The sequence below is a fragment of the Catharus ustulatus genome, chromosome 5 (genome assembly GCF_009819885.2).
Source record: "Catharus ustulatus isolate bCatUst1 chromosome 5, bCatUst1.pri.v2, whole genome shotgun sequence".
Taxonomy (NCBI): domain Eukaryota; kingdom Metazoa; phylum Chordata; class Aves; order Passeriformes; family Turdidae; genus Catharus; species Catharus ustulatus.
Genome location: NC_046225.1, coordinates 39,396,815 through 39,422,499, shown reverse-complemented (window position 1 = coordinate 39,422,499; position 25,685 = coordinate 39,396,815). Strand labels below are relative to the sequence as shown.

General features: G+C 38.4%; 2 protein-coding genes across 4 annotated transcripts in view; one reads left to right on the top strand and one right to left on the bottom strand.

Moving 5' to 3' along the window:
- Positions 1–204: 204 nt before the first annotated feature.
- AGA (aspartylglucosaminidase) lies at positions 205–16,908 on the top strand. The gene is made up of 9 exons (XM_033060332.1): positions 205–357; positions 2,212–2,365; positions 3,521–3,633; positions 6,200–6,312; positions 7,130–7,244; positions 9,230–9,305; positions 10,022–10,129; positions 13,000–13,133; positions 13,972–16,908. Exons 1-9 carry the CDS (start codon positions 213–215, stop codon positions 14,070–14,072), a joined length of 1,059 nt encoding a protein of 352 aa, XP_032916223.1. The 5' UTR covers positions 205–212; the 3' UTR covers positions 14,073–16,908.
- A 734-nt stretch (positions 16,909–17,642) lies between these two features.
- NEIL3 (nei like DNA glycosylase 3) overlaps positions 17,643–25,685 on the bottom strand; it is a 33,580-nt gene continuing 25,537 nt past the window's right edge. For all 3 annotated transcript variants that reach the window (XM_033060329.1, XM_033060331.1, XM_033060330.2), the window contains one exon: positions 17,643–22,806. In XM_033060329.1, coding sequence (XP_032916220.1) covers positions 22,685–22,806 — 122 coding nt within the window. In that variant the 3' untranslated portion in view covers positions 17,643–22,684. The remainder of the gene's footprint in view (positions 22,807–25,685) is intronic.

Below are 25,685 nucleotides of genomic sequence, written 5' to 3'. Positions count from 1 at the left end.
TGTGTGCGTGGGTCACGGCCTTCGCTGAGGACTTAGCTTTTCCTCGCCAAGACAGTGTTTCCGGGACAGCAGAGCCCGACGCCGGGCCGCGCTCAGCGCTGGCCCCCCCCGCTCCCCGCCCGCGGGCAGAGCAGTCCCGGCCGGGCCGTGCGCGCCTGCGCCGCCGGAGCCGCCCGGTTGGAGGGGGCGGAGCGGGGGCGCGCCGCGCGGTGATGGCGGCGGGACGCGGCGGGGGCTGGCAGGGGGTGATGGTCGCACTCCTCTGGTTCGCTGTGCTGACGCCGCCGGGCGCCGCCTCAGCTGCCGCTCTGCCTGTAGTCATCAACACCTGGGCGTTTAGGACGGCCGCAGAGACAGGTGTCCCGGCAGGGGCCCGGGCTGGAGCGGGGCGGGTGGAGCGGTACCGTGCCGCGCCGCTCGGTGCCTTTGGGGAGCACCCTCCTGCTGAGGGACCGCCGGGCGGACCTGGGTGCTGGTGGTGCTTCAGGACAAATGAGTCTGTGAGGCGTGACTGGGCAGATGTATGGGCAGGAGGAGAGGGCAGTAATCCGGCTGCCGAGAGGAATGGCTGCGGAGAGCCCGGGCTCTGCTCCCCACGCTGTCCCGTCACGGCTCGGAGCCCGCAGAAGGTGCTTCGGCCGCCTTGGAAAGGGTTACCCTTCCTATGAGAAGGACCAAACCCCGGTGCTTGCCCTTCCTTCTCTCTGCCTCTGTGAGCCTCCAGGCAAATGGTTTCACTTTCCACGTTGGGAAATAACGCTTAAAAAACCCGGCCAAAACCCACAAACACTAAGGAGGGTGGTTACGAACTGTGGAAAAGCTAGATCAACGATACTTTTTTGCTAATAATGTGGTTTGCACTCTTGTCCAGTGTTTTTCGAAGACTTTTTTTTTTTTTTTTTTTTTTTTTTGAGATTCCCTCTTGTCCCCTAAAGAATTAGGTAATTATATTATTTCTTTGAAACTGCTGTTTTCTGATGTGTTCTTGACAGTCAAAGCAGGCTTTCCTATGGCAACATGTGAATAGTAATTTTAAAAGACTTCCAGGCTGTTTTATTAAAGCCGAGTTGTAAATAACCCCGTGCTACAGAATGGTTACTTGTCAAATGAGTTGCCGATAAAGGCTTTTAATGGTCAGAAGTGAAATACGCTCAAGAAAATTGCAAGACCCTTGCTTTGCAGCTTCTGAAAACCTGTCTTAAGGCTACTCGCAGCAATAAAGGTAATAGGAATCAGAGAATACGCCTCACACTGAGGTTTGTAATAGAGGCAAACATATGTGGAGCTGGATGCATGGCATTAAGTCTTACTTTTTCCATGGTGCAGGCAACTTCATGTAATTGGCATACAGCATCTGTGATCATGAGGCTTCTTGAGGTGGTTTACTTCAGCAAGAGGAGCTGGCCTGTGTGCATGCGCTGCCTTCACTGTGCTGGGTCTGTCAGGTGATGGAGCGCCAAAGCCAGCACAAATAGGTGTAAGCAGGGCTGTGATTGTCAGTGGCAGCAAGCTCAAGCACCTGAGAAGATCTTGCCTGAGATCCATCCTTTAAAAATCTCGTATGTGCAATGCCTTCAGGCTCAGTATATTCAAGTCAGGTTGTTTGACACATCTGTAATGTTTTACAAAGCTGCACCATGATCTAGATCCTGAAGAATAGATGACCAAAGGTTGAATAGGAGAACATGGAGACTTAATTTCCTGTATATAATTTTCACTTTGCTTTTGTGCTTATGTAGTTACTGATGTAGGTTTATACCTTTTTATTCTGCAGTTGGATACTTACTGTTCTCAGTGTGAAGCTTTTGAGGGCATCTTTCACTTTGTCCTTTTTTTCTTCCTTTTTTTTTTTGAGTTGAAAGCTTTTTTTTCCCCTCTTTCTTCTCCCAGAAGGCCTTAAACAAGCAGTGATAAATTAATGACTGGTTCTGGGCAGAGAAGAGTATTTGATATAGAGAACTTGTGATAATTGTTAATGCCTCAGTCAAAAGAAATTCTCTGTTTCTAATAACCAGATATGCAAAAAAAAAATATTTAGAAAAGTTATGCTTTACATTCTTTTGGTTATATTTATATTTAGGCTTTATAACCTGTAATTTATAGTCTTCTGCTTTTTATCCACTTACGTAGTGCACCTGCATCATGTCCATCTCTAAGCAGCAGTGGAAACTCTTTTCCCTAGTGACATTTAATTATTTGTGTTTATTACAGCTTGGAGAGTATTGGAGTCGGGAGGTTCAGAGCTGGATGCAGTCGAGAGAGGCTGTGGTCAGTGTGAGATCGATCAGTGCGATGGGAGTGTGGGATACGGAGGAAGCCCAGATGAAAGTGGAGAAACAACACTGGATGCAATGATTATGGATGGGTAAGAAAACTGTATGGAGAAAAGAATGATCCCTGCTGTTACAAACTACTCAGACCCTGAGATGGAATGTGTTACAAAAGTTTTATTGAGAATTATAAAAAAGGTCACAAAGCAAAAGGGACAGCACTGGAAGCATGGCCAAACGCCAGATGCTCATCCACAAAGTGGCAGCTCTGCCTTTTATACCACTGGTGTTCCATCAGCTTGATGCATATTTATTTTGATTTTACGTAGTCTCACCCCATGTTACTCTCCTTGCCACTGACGCAGTTTCATCACTGTGGTGCTCAAGGCCATCACTGGATGAAGTTCTGCTCTTTTTAAGGTCCTGTCTCAAAGGTTTGGCCAGCAAGTCGGTCCAGTGTAAACTCACAAGCACACAAAACCACAGAACACAAAATCATCATTGTGAAAACCAGCCTTGCAACTAGGCCACTGCAACAACATCAACCACTCCACAACACATCACTATCTCAATATTGACAGCATCACTATATTTAATCAACAATGTAACTCATAATATCAATTCGTATAATACCCAGTGAAAACCAACTTCCATTAACTTGTTTCTCACACCTGCCATTTTTAGCACACTTAAGGGTTGTTACAAGATCCTGTTGATTTGGGGCTGACTATGGGACAAGCTAACTTGTGGAACAAGGAAAAATACCATGCCTGATTGTTGGAAGAGTAGGAAATTACTCTTCACTTACCGTGCATTAATCCAGTTCTCAGTGTAGCAGTTGAAACAGATGGTTTGTAGCTTTCCCTTTACATTCAGTCCATAAATATTTCACTTTTAGAGCAATCGTCTTCAATAATTTATTTGCTGTTTAAAGCTGTCTTGATTAAAAAGTAATTGCAAGTGTGTGGTTCATGTTATGAGTTTACGTAACAAAATAGTTGCTCTACTGAAAATATTACTGTGAATGGAAGTACTGTTTCTTGAGCAACATCTGTATGCCTCTGAAAGGAAGCAAGATAAGTAGGAAGTCTTTCCCTACTAATGTGGTGACGAGTCCATGGCATAGAACAATTAAAGCATTATGTTAAAGGAGCAAGCCTTTTGATTTAGATGAGAACAGATTTTGTCTAGTAAAAAATGTGTAATTATTCTTGTAGTTTTAATAAGTTTTAAATATTCCTTGTTTCCAGCAACACTATGGAAGTTGGGGCTGTTGCGGATCTCAGGCATGTGAAAAATGCAATTGGTGTAGCACGAAAGGTCATCGAATACACTAAGCATACATTACTAGTGGGAGAGTCAGGTAATTATTCCTTCAACTGTTTCCAAGTCAAACACTTTTAAAAACACTTCCTAATAAAATTGTGACATTTTCATCTTAGTAATATAGGTGGAAGAATTGCTTGACAATCAAATCCGTCTACTCAAATAGTTCAAAGGTGTTTATTCTTTCGTTCTGTGTCTATGAAATAGGCTTATTTTAAGAAGGAAAAAAATAGTTTTATGGCTTTTTCCATCAGCTTAACTGCAAATAATGACTCGTAATCTCAAGGCTTTGCTAATATCACTGATATCCAAGTTACCAAAGATGATTTATAAAAGACAGTATAGAAACTGTTAGATGTAAATGTTGCATTTAAAACTGTGAATTAACTTTTTTTGAGGAGTGGCAGAATTAATAGACACTAGAGTTAAATTCTAGTATTTTGGTTTATATTGAGTGTGATTAGTGTATTTAATTGTTTAAAAGTATTAGTGAGAACTTAATTGTAAAAAAAGTCATTAGAGGCTGTACTCCCAGGCACAACAAAAAAGCAGTAGCAAATTGGAGGCTTAGTTGAGCTTTGTAAATACAGGCTGCTGTTGGTAGAATAGTACCAGTTTAAAAAAGAGATGTTCATTCCCCAGAGGTGTGTGAGTGGTGAACAGGTTTCTTGGCTTTTAAGAAGCCTGTCCTGAGCCTGTACCTGCTCAGAAACAACTATAGAGATAAGTGTGGAAAATGACAAAAGCATTAATGGTGATTCAAGTGCTTTGAAATTGATAAGAAAAGATAAAATATTCTTGAAGGAATTAGCATGTACAGAAGTAAGTGCTCGAGCAATTTTTTGATGTAGTAAAATGGAACAATTTTGGAGGTGAGGATACAATTTGAAGGTCTGAACAGAGAAACCTGTAGTTTCTATTTAATTTAAGGCAATTGACCATGATTATGACTGGCTTTTCTAAGAGATATTTCACATGTAGTGCAGAAAAAGAAATTGGTCAAGTGTTAAATAGTGGAGGGAGAAATACTCCTTGTACTCATTTGCCCCTCAGTGCTAGTTGCCGTAGTATTTTTAAATTTTAATCAGGAGAACAAGCAGAAAGGATAAGGAAAATGAAGAAACAGGAGAATTAAAGTGCGGATTTAAAATACATCTTCCCACCTAAGACGATAGCTTTTTGTCTAATGGACAAGTTTGTTATGCTGAGTCCTTACTGTCAATGATAGCTTGCTCAGAAGAAAAAGTCTAGCAGTAAATGGCAAAAGAAAAATGTGAAATCTAAAGATTTATCTGAGTAAAAATTGGAGATGGTGTTTAATGTCAACGAATTAATGACAGCAGTGGAGAAATTGAGAAGGACTATTTCTTCTGAAGAAATGTATTTTTTGTGCAAATTGGAACTACGATAAGAGAAACTTTGGTTGTCTTCACCAGATGAAGATGAATAAAAACAAAATACATTTGAACCTTCAAACTGGCATGTGAGAGAGCAAACAGTTTATTTTCTAAATAGAAATACTTATATTACAGTAAAATTTTTTCATATAAATGCATGTAATCTCTGCAGGCATTTTTTTATTTAAGATGCAAAATCAGGAACTCTGCTTACTGGAATAGAAACAATGTTTCAAAAATTATGAAAGAATTCCTGAAGAAATGCACAAGCACAATTTTATCTTACAGAAAGCCCCACCTAAACATAAAACCCCAAAATTCTGCCTGTTTGTTCTATAAATGGGAAAATATTTTTTTAATTGAAGCTGTCAGTTTTCCTCTGAGTGCTGATACTGTACTTGTGTCAGATTTTAAGAAAAGCATAGAAAAGCAGTCTGGAAATAATTGAAGGCTTCTCTTAATTCTTGGACTGGATAAGTTTGTTCAACTGTGTATTATAGTGACATTGTTATCAAGGATTGATAATATAAATTCAAGCATCTGAACCTAGCAACAGTATCTGTTACTGGGTAACATCAAAGGTATCTACAGCTAAAAGATGAAAGAAGAGTTGATCTTTTTTCTCTTTACCTAATGGTAAGTCATTCTTAGAATTGTAGCATTCTTTCATTGCTTGTGTTGGTATTTCTTTTGCTCTCTTGCCACATATAAATTTTCAAAACAATGAAGCAGTAAGTTTTAAAGCTACAGGGAAGAAATGTAATATGATGTAAGCTGATGGATTGGTTTCTTCAAGTATCAGAGTTTTAAGGGCAAATGTTGTATTCCTATGTTATTTATATTTGATAAAAACTTGCTTTTTAAAGAAAATATATTTGAATGTCTTATTTATTTTTGTGACCCACACAGCCTAGGCCATTCTTGCTCCACACTCTTAGTTGTGTCCAGTTGATTAACAGAGATTAATTTGTTTCTCTTTCAATGGGAAAACTTTTATGTTACTGCCTGTGAAGCAAGAGTTGGCTACTGCAGTTGTACATCACTCTAATGGCTGATACTGCTCCCTGAAGATGTACTTCTTATCTCCAAAATGGATGTAGAATTTCTTGATTTCTAAAAAAAATATAACATGAATGCTTTATCATAAAACCCTTAAAACTGGAATAAATCAATGTTTCTTTTTTTGCTTTGTCCTTGCTTTTCAAGCCTCCCTGTTTGCTGTAAGAATGGGGTTTCCATATGAAGATTTAACTACCCAGAAGTCCCTTTCGCTGTATTCAGAGTGGCTTAATCAAAACTGTCAGCCAAACTACTGGAAGGTACAGTGCAATGATGCCAGTGAAGGGAGGGGTTAGAAAGTCAGTAGTGCAGCATTGCCTCTTCCTTTCAGCTTATATTGAAGTTTCACTTTACATGTGAAGAAAATGAAGTTTTGCTTGTTAGACAGAAAAACTTGATATTACTAAGCACTTGCTAAACTTGAGAGTATGTGTATAGTTTCTTAGATCCTGCTGCTTTTGACCTTGCTGCAGTAGTGTTTTGGTGTGGGAGTTATTTTTTAGTTCTTATCTGGGACAGGACTTACCAAAATAAACAAAGCAGTGCATGTATTTTTTGAATGCATATATAAATTTCTGAAAGAAAATCTTACAGTAGTAATTAAGGTCTTTAAATAGTTAATTGAGAAGCTTTATGCAGACCTATAAATACATCAGGTTAGTGCAGATATCCATTAAACTTGCCTGTTATGGTGAGCATGGCTTATTGTTTGAATGGTTTGTTTTTGGGATTTTTTTGTTTTGTTTTGTTGTTTTGGTTTTTTTTTTGCTTTGGGTGTTACAGATTTCTAAATGCTTGTACACTTGTTTGGGTTTTTTTTTGACCAGTCAGTTGTGCAGGGGAGAGTCTTTAATTTGAACAACGTAACTTTTCCAAGAAAACCTTTTTACTGTATAATACCAGAAATCAATCTTAATTATTCATTAAGCAAAATAATTTGTGGGATCTCAGTACATCTCTGTGGTTTAAGTACTGGGCATCTAATGCCTTTATGGTAATTATAGGTACTGATTGGAGTACTTTTTAAATTTAACTGTATTGAATATATTATTCATGCAAATCACAAACTAATTACAGAATGTGGTGCCAGACTCTTCAAAATCCTGTGGACCATATAAACGGCGTGCAGAAGTAACTTACAAAGAAGAACAGACCACCTCACAAAGAAGTGTTCATAACCATGATACTATTGGTAACAACTTTTGGTAACAACTTTTGGTAACTCTGATGCTGATCTCTTTTTTTCTCATTCCTCTAATGATTAAATCATACATACTTAAAGAAAAATATTTCATACAGGAATTATTTCCTGTTTATAGTGGGTTCAAGATTCTTTTACTTATGTGTTAGGATGGAGTGCCTAAAAACGGGATTTGTTTTTGTTTTTTTTTTTCCAATTCACTGGCTGCATAGAATCAATTCATTTTTTGCCATTAACTCTTGTTCACTGCCCTGCTGCTTTTCCCACAGATACCTTGGCATAATTGCTTGGGCGGCTGTAGATGCTTAGAAAACTGACTAAGTTAAAGATAATTATGTTTATCTTGATTATGGTGTGCTGTCAGACCAACTTAAACAGCTTTGCAGTGGCAGAAGAAATGAGTGTATCATTAGTCCTGTTGCCAACTAAAAGCAGTGTTTGTCACACTCCTTAAACTTACAAAATAAATTTTGCTTTCATTTTTCTTTTATTCTGACTTTTTTGTAAATCAATAAATTTCTACAGAAACTAACATTAAAACAGGTTAGCCATAGTAGTCCTAAAAACTTCTAAGAGTATACTGATTGGGGACTGTTAATTGCTAAGCCTGTACATTGATTAATGAGCAGATCAGACAAAGGACTAGAGCATTTACAGTTTCATGTCTTTCATATCTTTATACTTTGTAGTCTTGAAACTTGCACTTTTTGGTTTAATTTGGATTTTTCTCAGTTTAGCAATCCAGAACTTTTTGTCTGATTGTCTTTTTACAATACCAAAAACTAACAAGTTGTTTCAAGTGGGAATCTTTCTTCTTCGTTTCTAGTTCATCCTACTAATAATCAATTAGTAGTCTACAAAAGTCAGGTGACCTACCAAATTCTTAAGTTGCTAGCTCGCTTATTTAGTGGGGTAATTTAGTAGGTGATGGAAAATGTAGAAATTGTGGAGTGTCCAGAGAGAGGAATCTGCTAAATACAATTCAAGAATTGATCTATCACTAAGTAGTCCTAAGCTGTTTAGTAAATGGTGGTATTTTGTATTAGTATTTCAAGTTCCCTCCCTCCCCATTATTTTACATATGAGATATCTTTGGGATTAGCACATTTTGAGAAGAGTCTTCATCCAGCATGCATTTAGGACGTTGGTGGGAACTGATGCTCTTCTAGTCTTTTTGCAGAGGCCATTTTCTCTGTGCCTTTATGTTTTTGTGGTTTTGGCTCCTACTGGTGAGGAAATCTTTCTATGAGAAGATACTGCTTAGTGAGGTCAGAGAAACAGAATTCAGCTCGTTAAGTTCTTCTTCTTGGCTCTCAGTTTGTACTGGAGTTTTATGCTAGCAGCAGTTCATGCCCTCTCCTGCTCTGTGGGTGTAAAATCTTGCTCTGTTGAGAAGCAACTGATCCCAAATCCAAGTGACAATCTAAGCTTCTTTAATATGAGGCAGTGGTTTTCTTACCAGCACAAAATTAGCAAGGGGTAGGCTTGTCAATACATTTGGTTGTCTGTCATGTAATTCTAGTTACTTTGGTAGGCAATGTGTCATCTTCTGCCAAATTTAAGCTCATTCTTCTGCCTTTTTGGTTTGGTTTTTTTTTTTTTTAATTTCCTTCAAGTACCATTTATAGTTTCTAAATTTTGTTGTTCTGATGGTATTAGTGCTTGATATGGTGACACCAGGTACTTGATCTCGGCTGGCTGACAAAGGTGTGTGTCAGGAGGCAGTGACTGTATAGGCAGGAGTAACATATAGCTCTGAACAGTGTGGCACTCACTGTTTCACATTTGCTTTTGAGCTCTTGTGATCATAAATTTTTTCAGAACTTGTTTTCATGAAGAGCACAACCCTTGTGTTTCACTATATCAGTAATTTGAATCGTCTGGGCATTGTGGTTCAGTTTGATAAGTGTAGTGCTAACTAAATAAATATGATAGTAGCATTCCTGAATATGTTTTGTCCCTGTTGAAAATCTTAGGTATGGTTGTAATTGGTGTGAGTGGAACCGTTGCTTCTGGGACATCTACTAATGGTGCAATCCACAAACTTCCAGGGTTAGTATCTCTGATTTTACAAACAAGCCTTTTTTCCCACCTTGTTTCCTATGTTAAACTTGTCATTGTGGTTCAAAACGTTAGCCTTTAGATCACAAAATAGCTTTGCTTTTTTTGTGCACTTGCCATAAATCTTAATATTGAGAAACTAATTCAGTTGCAAGACTATTGTGTGTTTATTTGAGGGAATGCTTGTTTTTCAGCTTTCTTAATTCACCATATAGAGACACAAACAACTGGCACAGTTGTGAGACAACTTGTAAGGCAAGGCACCAGAGACAAATAAGCATTTTGGAGAGGCACACAGTCTCCTAAGAAGTGTACATAAAATCAGAGCCTCAGGCTTGTGTTTTGTCTTTGAGATACTTTTTCTACACAGTTAGGGTTATTGTCTGTCAACCAAGTCAGACAACTTCTGGATTTAGCAACAAGTTATTGGACATATTAATGTCCCCAGCTGCTTACTGTTGCCCACAGGCTAAATCTCACTGGCTTAACAATGTTAGTATAATAACAGACAGTTATGCATTGGAGGAGGATTAAGCCTCAGGTCAGTCAGGTTATCACAGTTCACTTTTACAGGTAGTGTTAAGACTTTTGACTGCAGTCGACTGACCTCTTTACCTGTTCTGTTCTCCTGTGGGTTTAATGCTAAGTCAGCTGGAGGCTGTAAGGCTGACAAAGTTTGTTTTTTTATTTTCCATTATTCACTACAGGCGTGTTGGAGATTCTCCGATAGCTGGAGCGGGATCCTACGCAGATAATACAGCTGGAGGAGCTGCAGCCACTGGGGATGGTGACATCATGATGCGCTTCTTACCCAGGTTTGTCCTTAGGGCAGACTTTGCTAGATTTCTGCAGCAAAATGTGGACTCAGCAAATGAAGAATTGATTAAAATTATGGTCTGACTTGGTGGCTGCTGAAGTGGGAGTAAAGGAGGAAGTGGAGGAGAAAGAACAGTAGGAGAACCAAGTTACAGTAATTTCACGAATACAAGCCGCACGGACTATAAGCCGCATCTCTGGGCGTTGGCAAACATTTTGTTCTTTGTCCATAAATAAGCCGCACCTGAGTATAAGCCGCTCTGTCGTTCGCAGCGAGGACCCGCGTGCAACAAAGTTGCCAATTAGTAACAGAACCGCGGCATGGCAGGGTTTACTGGCTCGGCTTGGGCTGTGCAGGCTCAGCCCGCTCGGGGCTGCCGACGGGGCCAGGTGGCCCAGCCCGGCGGGGCAGCTCGGGGCCAGTCGCCGCCTCTGGGCTCGCTCGCCCTGGCCCAGCGCTGCCCCGTGGTGGTAGGCAGAGACAGAGCGCCCCCCGCTCCCGCGGCGGCGGGTGGGGACGGAGCCCCCCGCACTCCTGCGGCGGTGGGCAGGGACGGAGCCCCCCGCCTCCTCCACAAGCTGCGGTGATGGCGTCACGGGGCCCCCGCCTTCCCCCGGGCCACGGCAGTGGCGGCGCGGGGCCCCCGCCTTCTCTCTGGGCCACGGGGATGGTGGCACGGGGCCCCCGCCTCTTTCCCAAGCTGTAGCGATGGCGTCACGGGGCCCCCGCCTTCCCCCCAGGCCACGGCGATGGCAGCACGGGGCCCCCGCCTTCCCCCCAGGCCACGGCGATGGCGGCACGGGGCCCCCCCGTCTGTCCCCCGGGCTGTGGCAAAGGAGGGAAGGAGAGAGCTCTCCCGCCTCTCTCCCCGCCCCCCGTGCTGCCTGCAGGGAGCCAGGCACCACCCGCAGTGCAACAGAGTAGCAATTTGTAGCAATCGCAAAAGGTCGGCTTTTACTGGCAGCTGCTCGGCTCGGCACCCTGGCTGGCACTTCTGAGGTTGTAAATGTCAGAAAATTATTCACATATTAGCTGCTCCTGAGTATAAACCGTAAGAGTAAGCTGCTCCACATTTCCGGTGTGGGAGCAAAATTTTAGTCAAAATGGTGCGGCTTGTATTCGTGAAATTACTGTGCCCTTATGATCTGTCTTAGAAGAGACTTAAGTATCTTGACGACAGATCCCTTAATACTGCCAAGTTGTGAGCAGACAGGCAGTGGGTAATGAGTACATTTCTAGTCTGTATGCTTTTTAGCAGAACTGATTAGCTTTCTTCTCCAAAGCATTTTGTTGTGTGGAAAAGTATATCATAAATTGTGGAAAGGGTGAGGTGTGGGTCTCAGCTCACTCAGGAGGTATCACTGCAGCAATCCTTTGTAATTGTGTGTAATTTGAAACTGAAAGAGGTGTTTTAGTGCTGTCACTGTGGTTGCATATACTGTGTAATATATAGCTCTCTTCATGAGCATCTTTGTGGGTGGGTCTCACCAGGAATCAATTATGGAAGTCCATGCTGAACATGATGGGCACTGATGCTTGAAGGGTAGCGTAGAAGTGGCCTTCATATTGCTCATGCAACTTTTCTGGAACTCTGGCAGCCAAGAAAGCCTGCTAGCTGTTACATATATACAGATGTTGTCAGTGACTCTCAAGCTGCTCTCAGTCGGTCTTTCAAACACAAGGCAGTTGACAACTTCATGAATCATACAAGATACCACGATGAGTAGTGAGTTGATCTCCACTATAAGGGTAGTCAGTAAAAGCTTAGATTGCACTTAAGCAGCCTGAAGTGTTTGTCAGTAATGCTTAAAACATTTAATGTTGGCACCAGTGGGTTAACCACCAGACTAAGAGGTTAATCTCTGGTTCCTTAAAGATTTTTGCTAATGCCATGATATTTAGATATTCCCACATGAAAAAAAGGACAAGAATTAACCTCCCAGAAGTGAAGGAAGTGTCAAATAAAGGGCAAAATTACTAATATTTTCTGTATGCCTTCTTGAGTTTTTGATTAGTGAAGAGACCTCTGTGAAATTAAGCTTTATATTCAGATTGGTCTTGGTATATGCATCTTTCTCAAAGCAATAAAATATTTGCCTGTAAGTTATGTCATGAGTTACCATTTAATCTTCAGGTTCTGAAGGAAAATGTCAATGTAAGTAATGTTTTACCTCAGGACATTTTGGAAATGCAACAGGTTCATCTCAAGCAATTCCTTTAGATATAAAAGAAATTAATTTTGATTACTCTTAGAATAAGGGTTTTTTTTTTTTAAATCACTTTGCAAAAAGTTTGAATGTGGCTCAAAGTCCTGATCAAAGCCACATGGTACCTTCATATTCATAAAATAAAGAAAATGTGTCAATTTTGATGTTTTCAGGAACTTTTTTTTTTTCTGGAAGATTTTTTTAATTCTTACTGAACTCAATAATTTATCTGTAATGTAATACTGAGTTTTCCTCAAAACATTATCATGACATTAGCCTTTCTGAAAACTAGCAATTACTTCTAATGTCAAGCTCAATCATGTAACAAAAAATTGAAGCCACTAATTCTTTTAGGCCATTGTGCCTTGCAGTTCTTTAACTGATCTTTTGCTTAGCCTCTTTTACTGCAAATGATCAGAGTTCTCTCTTGGCTTGGCCTGCCATACATGGTATAGATGTCATCTTGTATCCCTTTTAGTTTTTAGTTTTTAATTGCTTTTTATGTAGAATTTGTGTAATAATTGCCAATATGAAGTTGGCCTAAAAATTATTTACCATGTGTTTCCATTATTCAAAGAAACCAGTGTCTCTTTTGTCGTATTTTAAATTATATAACCTGAGTATGGCTAATTTTCTGGATATGGGGTTGGGTTTTTTTTAGTTATCAAGCTGTGGAATATATGAGAATGGGAACAGACCCAACAGTAGCCTGTCAGAAAGTTATTTCCAGAATCCAGAAGTACGCTCCAAGGTTCTTTGGTGCTATCATTTGTGCCAATACAACTGGAAGTTATGGTACGTATTTTGTTTTGTGGACAAAGGTGCTTGCCCATAACTAGGTCACAGATGTACAAAACTGAACATAGATTTTAAAGATATCTTAAATTATTCTTTGAAGACTGCAGCAGCACTGGCCATTCACAGTATGGAATGCTGGTTAGCAGGGCAGCTGTGTCCTAGTGCAGACTAGAGATAATTTAATTTTGCATTTTGATGTCTTAGACTTTCACAAAATTTATGGAAGTCTTAGCAAAACCCAAAAGTATTTACAACCTTCATCTGTTTTCCTGGACTGTATATGATTAATTTGAAAGTTTTAAAAAAAGACTGCTTTTCCTTCCCTAGATATGGCATAAGGGAGGAAGAATATGAATGTTAAGCATAGCTTCAAAGTGATCTGAGACTAGTCATTGTGCCAGGCATCCCATTAGTGAACTCTTAGATCAGTAGGAAGTACAATTTGCTAATCAATGTGGATTATTTAGTTAGACTGCTTTGCTTACTCTTTGATCTCTTACTTCCTATAGTTCAGTGTTTAAGAGATTAGTGTTGAAGGAACTCATTAAATTAATCAGGATCGAAAGAGAAAGAGATTTTCCTGACTTGTGTTACTGTTTTGAATTGTAGTATAAGAGCATTAATTGCACTACAGCAGTCAGTAGTACTGTATTTTAACTTAAAAATTAGATACTTTCAAGATGTCTTGGGTTAAATAGATTTTAAAAGAATATTTTAAAAGAATAATTATACCACTGTAGTAGAACTAGTAGCTGGATCTTTAGATGATAAAATACAACAGATTCACTAATCCCAAATGTAGCAAATTAGGGGTTTTTTAATTTTTTTTTCCTAGGTGCTGCATGTAATAAAATTCCGGGATTCACTCAGTTTCACTTCATGGTTTCAAGCCCTTTGCTAAGTCGACCAACTGAGCAAGTAGTAGACTGCATTTAATTTCTTTTGTCCTATTAGAATCTCAACTCACAAGAGGACAGTGCTAAATTCCACCTTAAAATTACTTCTAAAAATGGTTGTTTCTAGCATTTAATGGCTATTATGGTCTGCTTGTTTTCCTAAGAACGGAGTAGCTAGAAGTGATGAATAGTAACCATTGAACAGGCCCTTTGCCTTGCCATTTAAAAATATATTTGTCAGACATTTGGAATAACAGGCTGGAAGTGGAACTATGACTCTACACATAACACTCATGTTGAGAATATTTAATTGTCTTTCCAAGATTTAGTCCAGGTTTTCTTTTCTCTTGAAAAAAAAAAATTGCATGAAAATGCTAACACGCAAGGAAGGGGGCTTGAGGAGTAGCGGAGACTATTTCAAAGCTTTAATGAAGAGATAAGAATTCTTTGTGGACCATTCAAACTTGTTCCACAACAGCTGAGAATACTTTTGAATAGAGAATACATGTAAGTATCCCTGGTATACAAACCTTCGAGGAATTTTGTTGACTAACTGGATGTGAAGACAATTCGAAATCATCCTGTCACCTCTTTTCTGTAATGAAAGTTCTGAACAATAATCACAGTGATTTCCTTGTCAGTAATGTGCTGTGCACTCACCCTGTCCTACAGCACATTAACCTCTGCAGAGGAGCAGTTGAATGCCTAGAGTGTGACAGTTATCTGTGGGTTTTGTCAATTTCTGTCTCTAGAGACACCCAAGATTTATTTGTAGTAGAACTTTAGCATCATGAGGATTATTCCACAGATGTTTGAAGTTCTGTTTGATCATTCTCTTAATTTGGTGGCTTGCTGATCATTTGATGGAATCTTTGCTAAACTTGAGCTTGGAAATGGCAAAAGGGGGAGCGAGTAAAGTGTCTTGTCACTGTAATTATTCTCTGTCTACTTAAATAAAATCATTGGGTAATAAAAGCACACCTTAATGTATTAGTGTATTATGTACTGTGCCTTAGATTGATTGTTGCTTTCTGTTTCAAGTTGGTATCTTTAAAAGCTGGAAATAAACCATTGAAATTATAATGGCTATCTTTAATGGCCTGCTATTGAACTTCATCAACAAAGTGATTTACTCAGTTCTGTCACTGGATCCTCAGAGCATGTAGCAGTATTCACTGCAGGCCACAGAAAGCTTTTGTCAGAGAAACTCCTTTTGAATAAATCTGTAATGGCTTAAGGTAAGTTTTCTGCCTGTGCTACTTACAATCCTTCTGCCATGTCTGCTGTATCTTCAGATAGCTCAGGCCGTCAAGTGCAAATAGATTAATAAAATCCTAGTGATTGCTACTTTGAAGATTGCATTGTGGATTACAAACTTCGAAGGTTCGCTACTGGGAGCTGAGCGGTAATGTCTCAAATTGCTGCTTCTGAATCTTCCAAGATTCATTTTGGAAATAGGTTTGGGAACATCCACATCTTGTTTTCTAGAATGCTTATGTCACTCTGTACTAGCTAGTCTATGTCAGTAAAAGTTATGAGTGCCTATAACAGTGTACCTGGAAGTCACTGTTACAGTGCTAACTTCCTACAATCTGTGCTGGTTGATAGCAGCTGAACGTGAGCCAGCTGTGTCCAGGTGGCCAAGAAGGCAATGGCATCTTGGTCTCTGTCAAAAATAGTACGGCCTGTGGGACCAGGGCAGGGATTGTCCCTCTGTACTTAGCACTGGTGAAACCACACTTTGAGTGCTATGTCCAGTTCTGAGCCCCTCACAACACAAAGGACATTGAGGAGCTGGAGTGATTCCAGAGAAGAGGGCTTGAGCTGTTGAAGGGTCTAGAGAGTAAATCCTACAAGTGGCTGGGGGAGTGGGGTTGTTTAGCCTGGGGAAAAGGAAGTTCAGGGGAGACCTTACTGCTCTCTACAACTGAAAGGAGGGTTTAGCAAGATGGGAGGCAGCCTCTTTACCCAGACTACCAATGACAGGACATGGGGAAATGGCCTCAACCTGTGTGAAGCGAAGTTTAGATTGGATATCAGGAGAAGTTTCTTCACTGGAAGAGTAGTTAAGCATAGGAAAGGGCTCCCAGGGAGATGGTGGAATCACTGTCTCTGAAAGTGTTCCATAAAAGACTGGACATAGCATTTTGTGGTATGGTTTTGTTGGCATGGTGATATTTGGTGAAAGGTTGGACTTGGTAATCATGGAGATCTTTTTCAACCTTACTGATTCTATTATTCTATGAAAATTACTGGTCTCCATGAGACATAGGCACTAATACATGTGGTTTGATAATGTGGGTTGCTTTGTGATGATGTATTAGTTATAAATGAAAGGGTTCATTTGTGTAAATTATTTGGCTATATCATTAATTTGACAATATATTAATTAAATCATAATGTTAACAATGTACCATTCTGATGTTATGGACAGAATTCAGGATTAGAAAAATAATGTGCTTGATATTTTCTCAAAATATTTCTTTAAAATTTGTTAATGGTGTTATGTTATGCTTAGCAGACACAAATTTTTTTAGGAAAGATAAATATCAAGTAGAGACTCCTGTCAAAAGTAGGCAAAAACTGTGATAATTTCTGTTTGGATTGCAAAAAATATTTTACTGTTTTTGATTCCAGTTTTTACTATCCAATTTTTATAACACAATATGAAGATTTGCAATTTGGTTCAATTGAATGCATCTGTCTGTAAGGCTGTGGGGCTTTTTTAAGTTCATTAGCATCTTTTTAGCCTTTTTTTCTGTTCCTAAAGACAGAAAAAGAATCTTTGCTCAATGGTCTGACTAAAAGTGAACTATGTTGTTTTTGCATGGTGTAAAATTATTCCTTAATAAAGCAATCTGTGTGTACCCTGGCAATGTTTCGTATGCATCTACTGAAGAAAGCTTCCCTGTCATTTCACCATTTGTTGGTTACCACTGAAACGTTCATTTGTAACTGCCTGAGTCAGGAATAATTCAGAGTTTTAGAGAATTCAAGATTGATTTTTATATGGAATCTACAAAACTATATAAACTGAAGTGAATCTATCAGTATTTACTGTTTTAGCTTGTAACTCATTAACAGTGCTGTTCATGCTTGTTTTGAAACATAGAATGTGTGCAGGATTTCTGTGCTATTATGTATAGTGTGTGTGCATGAAGAAACATCAGTTATACAGTTAAATTTACTCCAGCTCTAATATACAGCAGGTATATTATATATTAAGCACTGAAGTACAAATGTTTTCACAGGAGGGTCTGTTCATTCCTCCACATAAATTCCATTAAATTTACAGCAAAAATGGGAAAGTTCATGGAGAAGAAATTACTGAATTTTAGGAAAATTTACTGAAAATTAGGATTTTGTTACTAATATTATTATTGTTTAAGCTGCTGAGTCAGAAGCAAACATTTATGTTTGTGCATTTAACAACTTTAGCTGTGTTTTCATTTTCTTTTTTTTCCCTGACAGTTGGAATCAGCATAAGTAAATACAGCTGTTGGTGCAGTGCTGTTTGGTGTGATTAGCTCATACCTCTACAGTGACAGGTAGGGCTCTAATAAAAAAGGTGGGGGTGAAATAAAAGCAATAGCAACTTCAAAGGGTGCTAGTTCAAGGAATCCCTGCTACTGGTGACTTTTTTTTCCTCTTTCCTAATAAGATAGGGAAACAGCTTTACAAGAAGTTTTGATTATATTTTTTCCAGGTAGAGCTTTACAGAAGTAATTGTATTGTAAATGTCAGGAGGTTTTTTTTGTTAGAAATGGGGATTTTGTTGCTCTGCATAGAAAAAAAACATTATGTGTTACCTGAACAGGAGATTTCATAATTTCACCCTTTGCATACTTGCCAGACAGACTCTGAAATACATGTTGACCCTTATTCTGTTTGTTGCTATGTTATGGTTTTGATTGCTGTTATTGTGGAATTATATAGAAAGTAGTGGACTTTGCCACTTGAATGTAGTTGGAAAGTTGGGTTGTGTTTTATATTTCTAATTTCTAAACATTTATCATTTAAAGATCTGGAGAAAAAAAGAAATTCAATTTAGCGAGAAATCCTGTGGCCTTGGTTTTTTTTGAATATTCTTTTAAACAGATAGGAAGACCCAAATTTGTTATTTTTCCAATACAAGTATAGAAAGATTATCTAATTTGACTCTCCCAAACAGAAGAAAGGCTTTTCCCCCTATAATCAGAAGAATTCCAGTGGTGTTTTTCCAGTTCTGTCATTAATGGTACTTTATACTTTCTTCAGATCTGTAATTTGTCAGATTATAAATGTTTTCTTTACATTAATTTTGCTTTCTTTGCTGTCAGCAGACCTGTCATAACAACTTTCTTGACACATTCTGGCTATACCCATCCAGGTTCAAGTGTTGCTTAATTTTCTTTTTGAAGTGTACTTCATGCATGATATAGGCTGTGGTGTAGTATAATTTTGTCACATAGTATTTGGCAGAGAGGATCCAGTTCTATATGATGTGACCTTTTAAAGGTGGCATAATTACTGAAGCAGTCGATTACAGTATTGCAGCAGTACAGGTTTAGAATTATACTTAGTGAGATTGTGAATGCTTATTGTTCATAAGTAGATGCTTGATGGCATATATGGTTATTTATTAAATACAGCGTGATAGGCTTTGTGAAAATAAAAACAGTTATGCTCCTAGCTTAATGCTGCTCCTGGATAGACGTTGTTACAAGAAAAATTCCAAGACAAATTTTATGGATCATCTGTGAAATTTGTGGTTGGGTTGGCAGGCTAATACATAGAGAAATAAAAAGGAACTGAAACTTCCCATAAATTAATATTTTTATCTGCAGCATTTTTCCTGAGCATTGGGTAGCAATGTAGAACTGACCGTTTCCTATTTGCCTTGTGCAATCATTTCTTTACATGTGTGGGTTTTTTTCTGAAGGATTTACAGTGATAGATACAGCAAAAGGTATTATAAACAAGTTTAATTCATATGCAGTCAAGTGTGTTTTGCTAATCTGGTTGTTACTGAAGACTAATTTCTATGTTATAGAGTGGAAAATCAATTGCATTGGAGTAGCTGCAGTGTAAATGAACGGTGACTTTTGACATTGCATCTGTATCCATTCTTACAAATCTGCCAGCATGATCTCACTTCTCAACTAGAGTTATGGCAGTTTTTGTTAGTGCTTAGTGAAAGTGTTAGCCCCAAAAAATGGGTCTTAGGGGTAACTTTACTTTGCCACGTGAGCTTAAGGATGTTACCAGCCTCTAACCGATTTCTGCAGTGCTACTTCTCCCTGCCTGCTGTGTCTCTTTTCTGGAAGTTACTGTTCCTATACCAGAACTGGCAGACTGGTGTATGCTTCATTTCAGATCCGACAGTTTAGCCTCTCTGACCTCCCTCTGCGCTTTGCACTGAGAATAGCAGTTGCCTGCACCCCATTCCATCAACTCTGCGGTGGGGTTCATAACTTCCGATCTAAGAGCTGCAAGGAAAGGCTGCAGGGCTTGCTGGGGGAGTGTGCATCAGGTATGTATGTCATACCATCATCATTCCTGTAAGCAATCTAGCTCCAGGAATCATAGTTACAGCAGTGCTAATAAAATCCACCAAAAGCAACTGTATTGGACAAGGAACAATTAAGTGTTAATAACAATTAACAATTAATAATGAAGGGCTGAAGACAAGGTTATGTTTTATCCATTTCTTAAGGATGGTTTCAGCTGAAGGAAGATTATGCTGCTGAAAAAGGGTGGTACTACCCACATCCTGAAGTATGTGTTCTCTCTTTATTTATGCAGTTGATTCTGGTAATTGTGCAGGTCCACAGAATGCATCAGCTTGCTGTCTGGCTAAAAACAAATAATTTTTTTCAGAATGTAAGCAAGCTGTTTTGTTTTACTTTTTGTTTTACTTTAGGGTCACACAGTTGCTAGTACCAACAAAAGGAAGAATGCAGGAATATGCAGTAGGGCACTGAGGACCACAGGAAATTATCCAGCTGGTGATAGCACATTCTTAGTTAGGCAAAAGAACACTCTTCTAAATTTTCCTGCAGATTGAAGTAAGGTGCCGGTCTGCAGGTTTCATGATTCAGCCCTCAGGCTTGAGGCCCGTCTACTGTTTTTCCCCCCAGTAAAATTCAGCAAAATACATGAAAAATCAGGATGGGCATCTAGTATTCTTTTATTCTTTTATTTCTTTATCAACAGGCCATTGTTGTGTATCTTTTATTCTCTCTTCTGTCATATAAATACTTAATTATCTACCATAGGTTTCCTATTTTCAGGATGGGAAGGTAGAGTCTCCATATAACTTTCGGATCACCTTCTCTTTGTTAAAATGTGAATTTGAATTTCTGCTGACTGAGGAGGCTTTGCAACTTCAGAACAGCTGCTGCTACTACAATGCTTTATGAAAATGTGAGCACTATGAATTCAGTCTCCTTGACTGGCTATTTAGTTGAAAGTCACTGAGATGTGCTTTGTGTTAACACTGCTGCTGTGTTTGGACAGACTATAAGATTGGATTCTTGGGGAGTTCTGTCACAGGGATGTCTGGTTACTGAATCACAAAGAGTTTTAGGAAAGAAACAATCGCTAATATACTCAGTGGAGCTAGGATAACATCTGCAGGCACACTCAAGAATAGAGCCATAACCCTGTAACTTAATTTGAAAAATCAAGACTCTTCCAGACTTGGGAACAGAAGTTTGATCTTGCATAAAGTTGTACTTTTGTAACAAAAACTTAGTGCCTTACTATGAGAAATATAAGTGCTAATGCCAGATAAATATTCCAACTGTCATTTATAATTATAATTTTTGCACTTTGGTCAGGCAACTATTCATAATATGCCAATCAGTGTTGAACTTAACTATTATGTTCTGCTTTGTACCTATGATTTTTCCAGCTTTGGCATTTGGAAAGAACTTCAAATGCATACTGGAATTTGAGGCAATGTGATCATCCAGTAGACTGTCTCATATAAGTGCCTCTAAAGTGTTTCTCACAGCATGTAAAGTATATACTGTTTTTTTTCATAAAACCAGTAAGTCCCAGTGCTAATAGGATACCGGGCCCTCAAGCTCAACCCCAGGGCCTTGTTGGATGGACCTGCTGGCACACTGAGTGCTGCTCAACAGGCAGGGAGTTTGCACATCTGTGGCTTGTTTAATTTCTTCTAATGACTGTGCTATTTTATGTGGAACATGAAAATCCGTGTTCAAACAATAACCTGCCTAATTATCCTAGAATGCTTAGGCCAAAGAATCTGTTTCTCCTCATTTTCCTTCAAGAAGTAGCAACTCATTTATATACTAGGTGGAACAGTTTCAGTAAGAAATATGAGATGATGAGGAAGATAGCATGTGAAGATCTGCTTCTTTAGGAAGATGAAGATTCCACAAGGATACGCATCCTGACCCATGTCTGTTCCTGTGAGTACTAGCTATAGGTAATGTGTGAATCAATACATACAGGTAACTAAGGCAACCACCAAGCCACAGTTAAAATGCAGAGTATATTTATATAATTATCTTGTTAACAACACAGGGCAGCAGAGACACACACAGGGACACAGGCTCCTTGGGCTTAGTTCATCCTCCTGGGTACCAGGAGGGTCTCTGCCTGTGTCATTACTACAGAAGGCTTTGTGCATCTCTGTGAGAGTTATGTTTACAGGAATCCACTTAAAACAGGCAGAGGATAAACCACACTAGACATAATAAATGGACTTATTTTTTCCCACACTGACATTTTTAGCAATCCCACCTGCAAGGTCGCTTTGAGCGAAATTATTCCCTCCTCCTCACCACATCTTCTGGTTTTAACCCTTTCCTCCCAACAGGTAACATGTGATAAGCATTCCTTGAATACCAGCAGAGCTCAGAAAACAGACCAAATTCCTGAGTGGTTCACTAATAAATCGTTAAGGCAACTTACTGGTAAAATTCTGACAACAAAAACTTGCTGTCAGTATGCTTCTTTAGCTTCCCCCTTACAGCATTTTCATTTTAACAACTGTCCCCAATAATGTTATGACTTAATAATGAACGACTAACAGCATACAAATCTCATGCCTCAGAATTACAATCTAGGCATTCTTTTCTCATAGAATGAGTAAATTTTATTCTCAAACCAAATATGTGAGACTACCAGCCTAGACAGAGCCCTTTTCTTTATGCAATCACTGTTTCAGGTTTGCCATCCCACGAGTGGAATTTACAGTTAACAAATTTCAGTATTTGTAATGATGTTCTGGCAATGTTAGCAGCCTATCCACAGGAGAACAATTTAGCAGATATTGTAATCTCAGTAATTCATTAATGATCAGCAAATCTTTCTTACATCCAAGAATGTTTACTTTAGCCTTAGTTAACAGGGTTATGGAAACGTGTTAGGAAATGGTGCTTCAGGGTGAGCTATTTGGTAAAGCAGTGTTACAGCCTAAAGAGAAAAGTGCACACTGATTTAGGTGAGAGATTGTGACTGCCATCTGTCTTAATCATATGGCCAACTGCATGAAATTTATGTTTCAGGATATTTTATATCTGAAACAGCTACGTTCATTCATTCATTCATTCATTTATTCTTACTTCAGGGAATAAGTGGGAAGTGTTTTATTTTCTTCTGCAATCTGAGTACATACTTTCCTGTATCTTGACTGCCTCAAACTCCCACCTTTATGAAATCTTCCAAAACTTCTGGAACAATTATAGTGCTAGCTGACCCAAACAAATTGCTGGACTTGTTTTTGTAGCACAGAAGACAGTTAGGGTTATCTGGCAGGCCTGAAAAGAAATTATAGAATAAATTACCATTACTATAATGTATTTATCATGGTGGCAAAATTATATGTGAGGGGACATAAAGAACAATTGAAGGTCATTTCTTTTGACCTTACTGTTTGTTTGCCATGCAAAATTCTTTTATTATTCGCGATATCTAGGAAACAATATTTTCAGTGGATATGTACAGTATTTTCTAATTTAGCAGCTTTCTGTAAAGCAAGGTAATTACAGATACACTTGATTTTAAGTACATAGTTGGGTGTACTTTCATTTTCAAAGTTGATGTAATTTTGCCTTTTTAACACTTAACACTGTGAATTGGTTGATACAGCCTGGTGCCAGTTAGTGGCTGAGCCTGCAGTTCTGCCACTAAAGGAGTAGAATCCAAGAGCTGCAGATTTTTTGTCCCCCAGTCATTCTTGTTCCTGGGAAACAATCCCAGCCTCATTTACAAGGGGTATTTTTTTCTGTTACTTCTTCAATCAAGCAGCCCAAACAAGGTCTAAATATAGCGTGGATATAATCAAGTAAAACTGTCATTAAAGACTCGTCTCAATCAGCAGAGCCTGCTAGCTGATTGTCACCTGAAACCTTGCAATTAACACAATGACTAGTATTTTTGACAAAATAGAAGAGTGTAACTTGATTAATACTGCTATCTCAGGAATATTTTTTTCCAATATTTATTTCTATTAAAGCTGTCAGTCCTGCATACCATATCAATTTTTAAGACTTCATAACAGATACAACTAAATGGATATATGAAAAATAGGCTTTATCTGGCTTCTAGAGATTTTAAGAACAAAGTTCAAGTGCTTGAATTTTTTCATGTGCTTCATGTGTTTGTATAACAATAAATTAAATGAAGTTAATCCACCATTTGCAATGAATAAGGCTTTAAACTGAATTTGAGAGTGTGTTCTAGGTAGCACCCAAATGTAACTTGTATAGAGCAATGAGGAGGAAACAGAAGTTGTTTGAACTGCAACTGGTAATCAGGCACTAAGTTCAGTTGTACTTGATGTATTACATTCAAACTAGTATCACCTGAGATCTGCTAGATAAAGTTTTTAGGTTAGTAATCTTGCCAGTTTTTTGGTTTTTGGTGTTTGCTTGGTTTTTTTTCTGTTTGTTTGTTTGGGGTTTTTTTTGGGTGGGGGGCAGGGGGGAGAGGAACCTCCTTACATGCACTATAGTTTCAGGGTTTTATTCTCCTCACCTGAATTCCACTTTCTATTTTGTCCCATTTTATCAAACCAAATTACAATTAGCAAAATATAAATAGTTGAAACTTCTGTAGGTACTGTAATATCTGAATAGTTTCATGGTGAATTTTTTTCTGTCTCATTCTGGATTGCTGTGTCCAAACATGCTAAGTCAGGCTGCAGAGGGGTATTTTGTATGGTTACACCTTGCTTGGATCACCTGATCTTTGTCAGGGTTGGGCTCTGTGGGAATCCAAAAACCTTTAATAGCTAATGTCAGGACTACATGTTTAGTGCATTTCCCCTGCAAAAGGAAAATATATTTTCTGGTGTGTTTATGTGATGGTGGTTTTTTGACTTTTCATTCCTTTTCAGTGGTTCCATGTCTCATAAAGATATAAAAGTTTCAGAGGTAACTTTCTGAACCTTCTGTCCTTATTGTGAATTTGTTGTGTAACATTGTTGCTACTTTTAGCATCTGGCACTAGTTTAAATTACTTACAGTAATCCTGAGTAAATTATGGGAAAAGAAAGGGATATGATAATATTAGATATATTTATTCTAGTCTACTTGAAGTCAGTTCATGTTTTTAAGAAATGCATTTGCTGAAAGCCTGCTTTTATAGAAGTGTTTCTATTTTGTATTGTAAAGTCTTGTCCCATTAGATGACTTTAGACTCATTAAAGATAAGTATATTCTGTTTTTCAAGTGAGGTATAGCATGAGACATCCATGGATTTCTAGGTGAAACTATATGGCATTAAAATACTAGGTGATGATTGAACTTTGGAAAGAAGTTAAGTGGCAAATACAGTGCAACTAACATGAAAAGCAAAGGATAAATTATATATTCTATGTGTACAGTAACATAAAGAGAAAAAGCAAGTGCATTGTTTTTCTAATTTCTTGTTCATACAAATGGATTTTAAACTTGTTTGTACATTCTACTGTTGAGTGCATTTTTTACTTTAATTCTCTACAAGGCTAAGTAATTACTTAAATCTTATTTTTCAGTTATAATCAAAGCAAGTCACACTGTTATATTCAAGTCCACTTCATGTGAAAGTACCATTGTTAAGAAATTTCCCAACAGCCTTGAGTGGAACACTGAGTTAAATGTATAATTTTAAGTTTCATAGGCTCACTGTTGCCATAGTAATGAGTTTGACTTTTATATTGCAAAGTTGGTCTTCAAATGTAGTCTAGATTTAAGATTACAATTTAAATTTTAGCTTGCTTATATGTATCTTGAGTGTTTTGGTGAAGACATTTCAAAATTTTCATTTTTATGTTTAAGATAATCCTAAAGTTCTAGAACATATTTAATAAATTAATAAATGCTTTGATTTTATTTCTTTTTAATTAAAATATTTGGGGTTTTGTTGGAATAGAATTATGAGAAATGGAGTCTGAATTATTTTTATGAGAGGTTAAGCATTAATTTTTTGTCTAGTTGTTCTTAATGGATATTGCCTTGAGTTTGAAATAATGTTAGCCTAAGCCGGTATTGTGCTTTTCAAAGTCAACTAGCTGGAGCAAAAGCACCTTGCAAATGCTGTTTAACTGGGGGCAGATAGCAAAGCTGGTGATCCCTGTGTTGTGCTGCATTGTTTTTTGAATAAAGCTTAAAATGCATTTCCCAGTTTTCCCCATTTCAGGTGGTCTGGTCTTTTC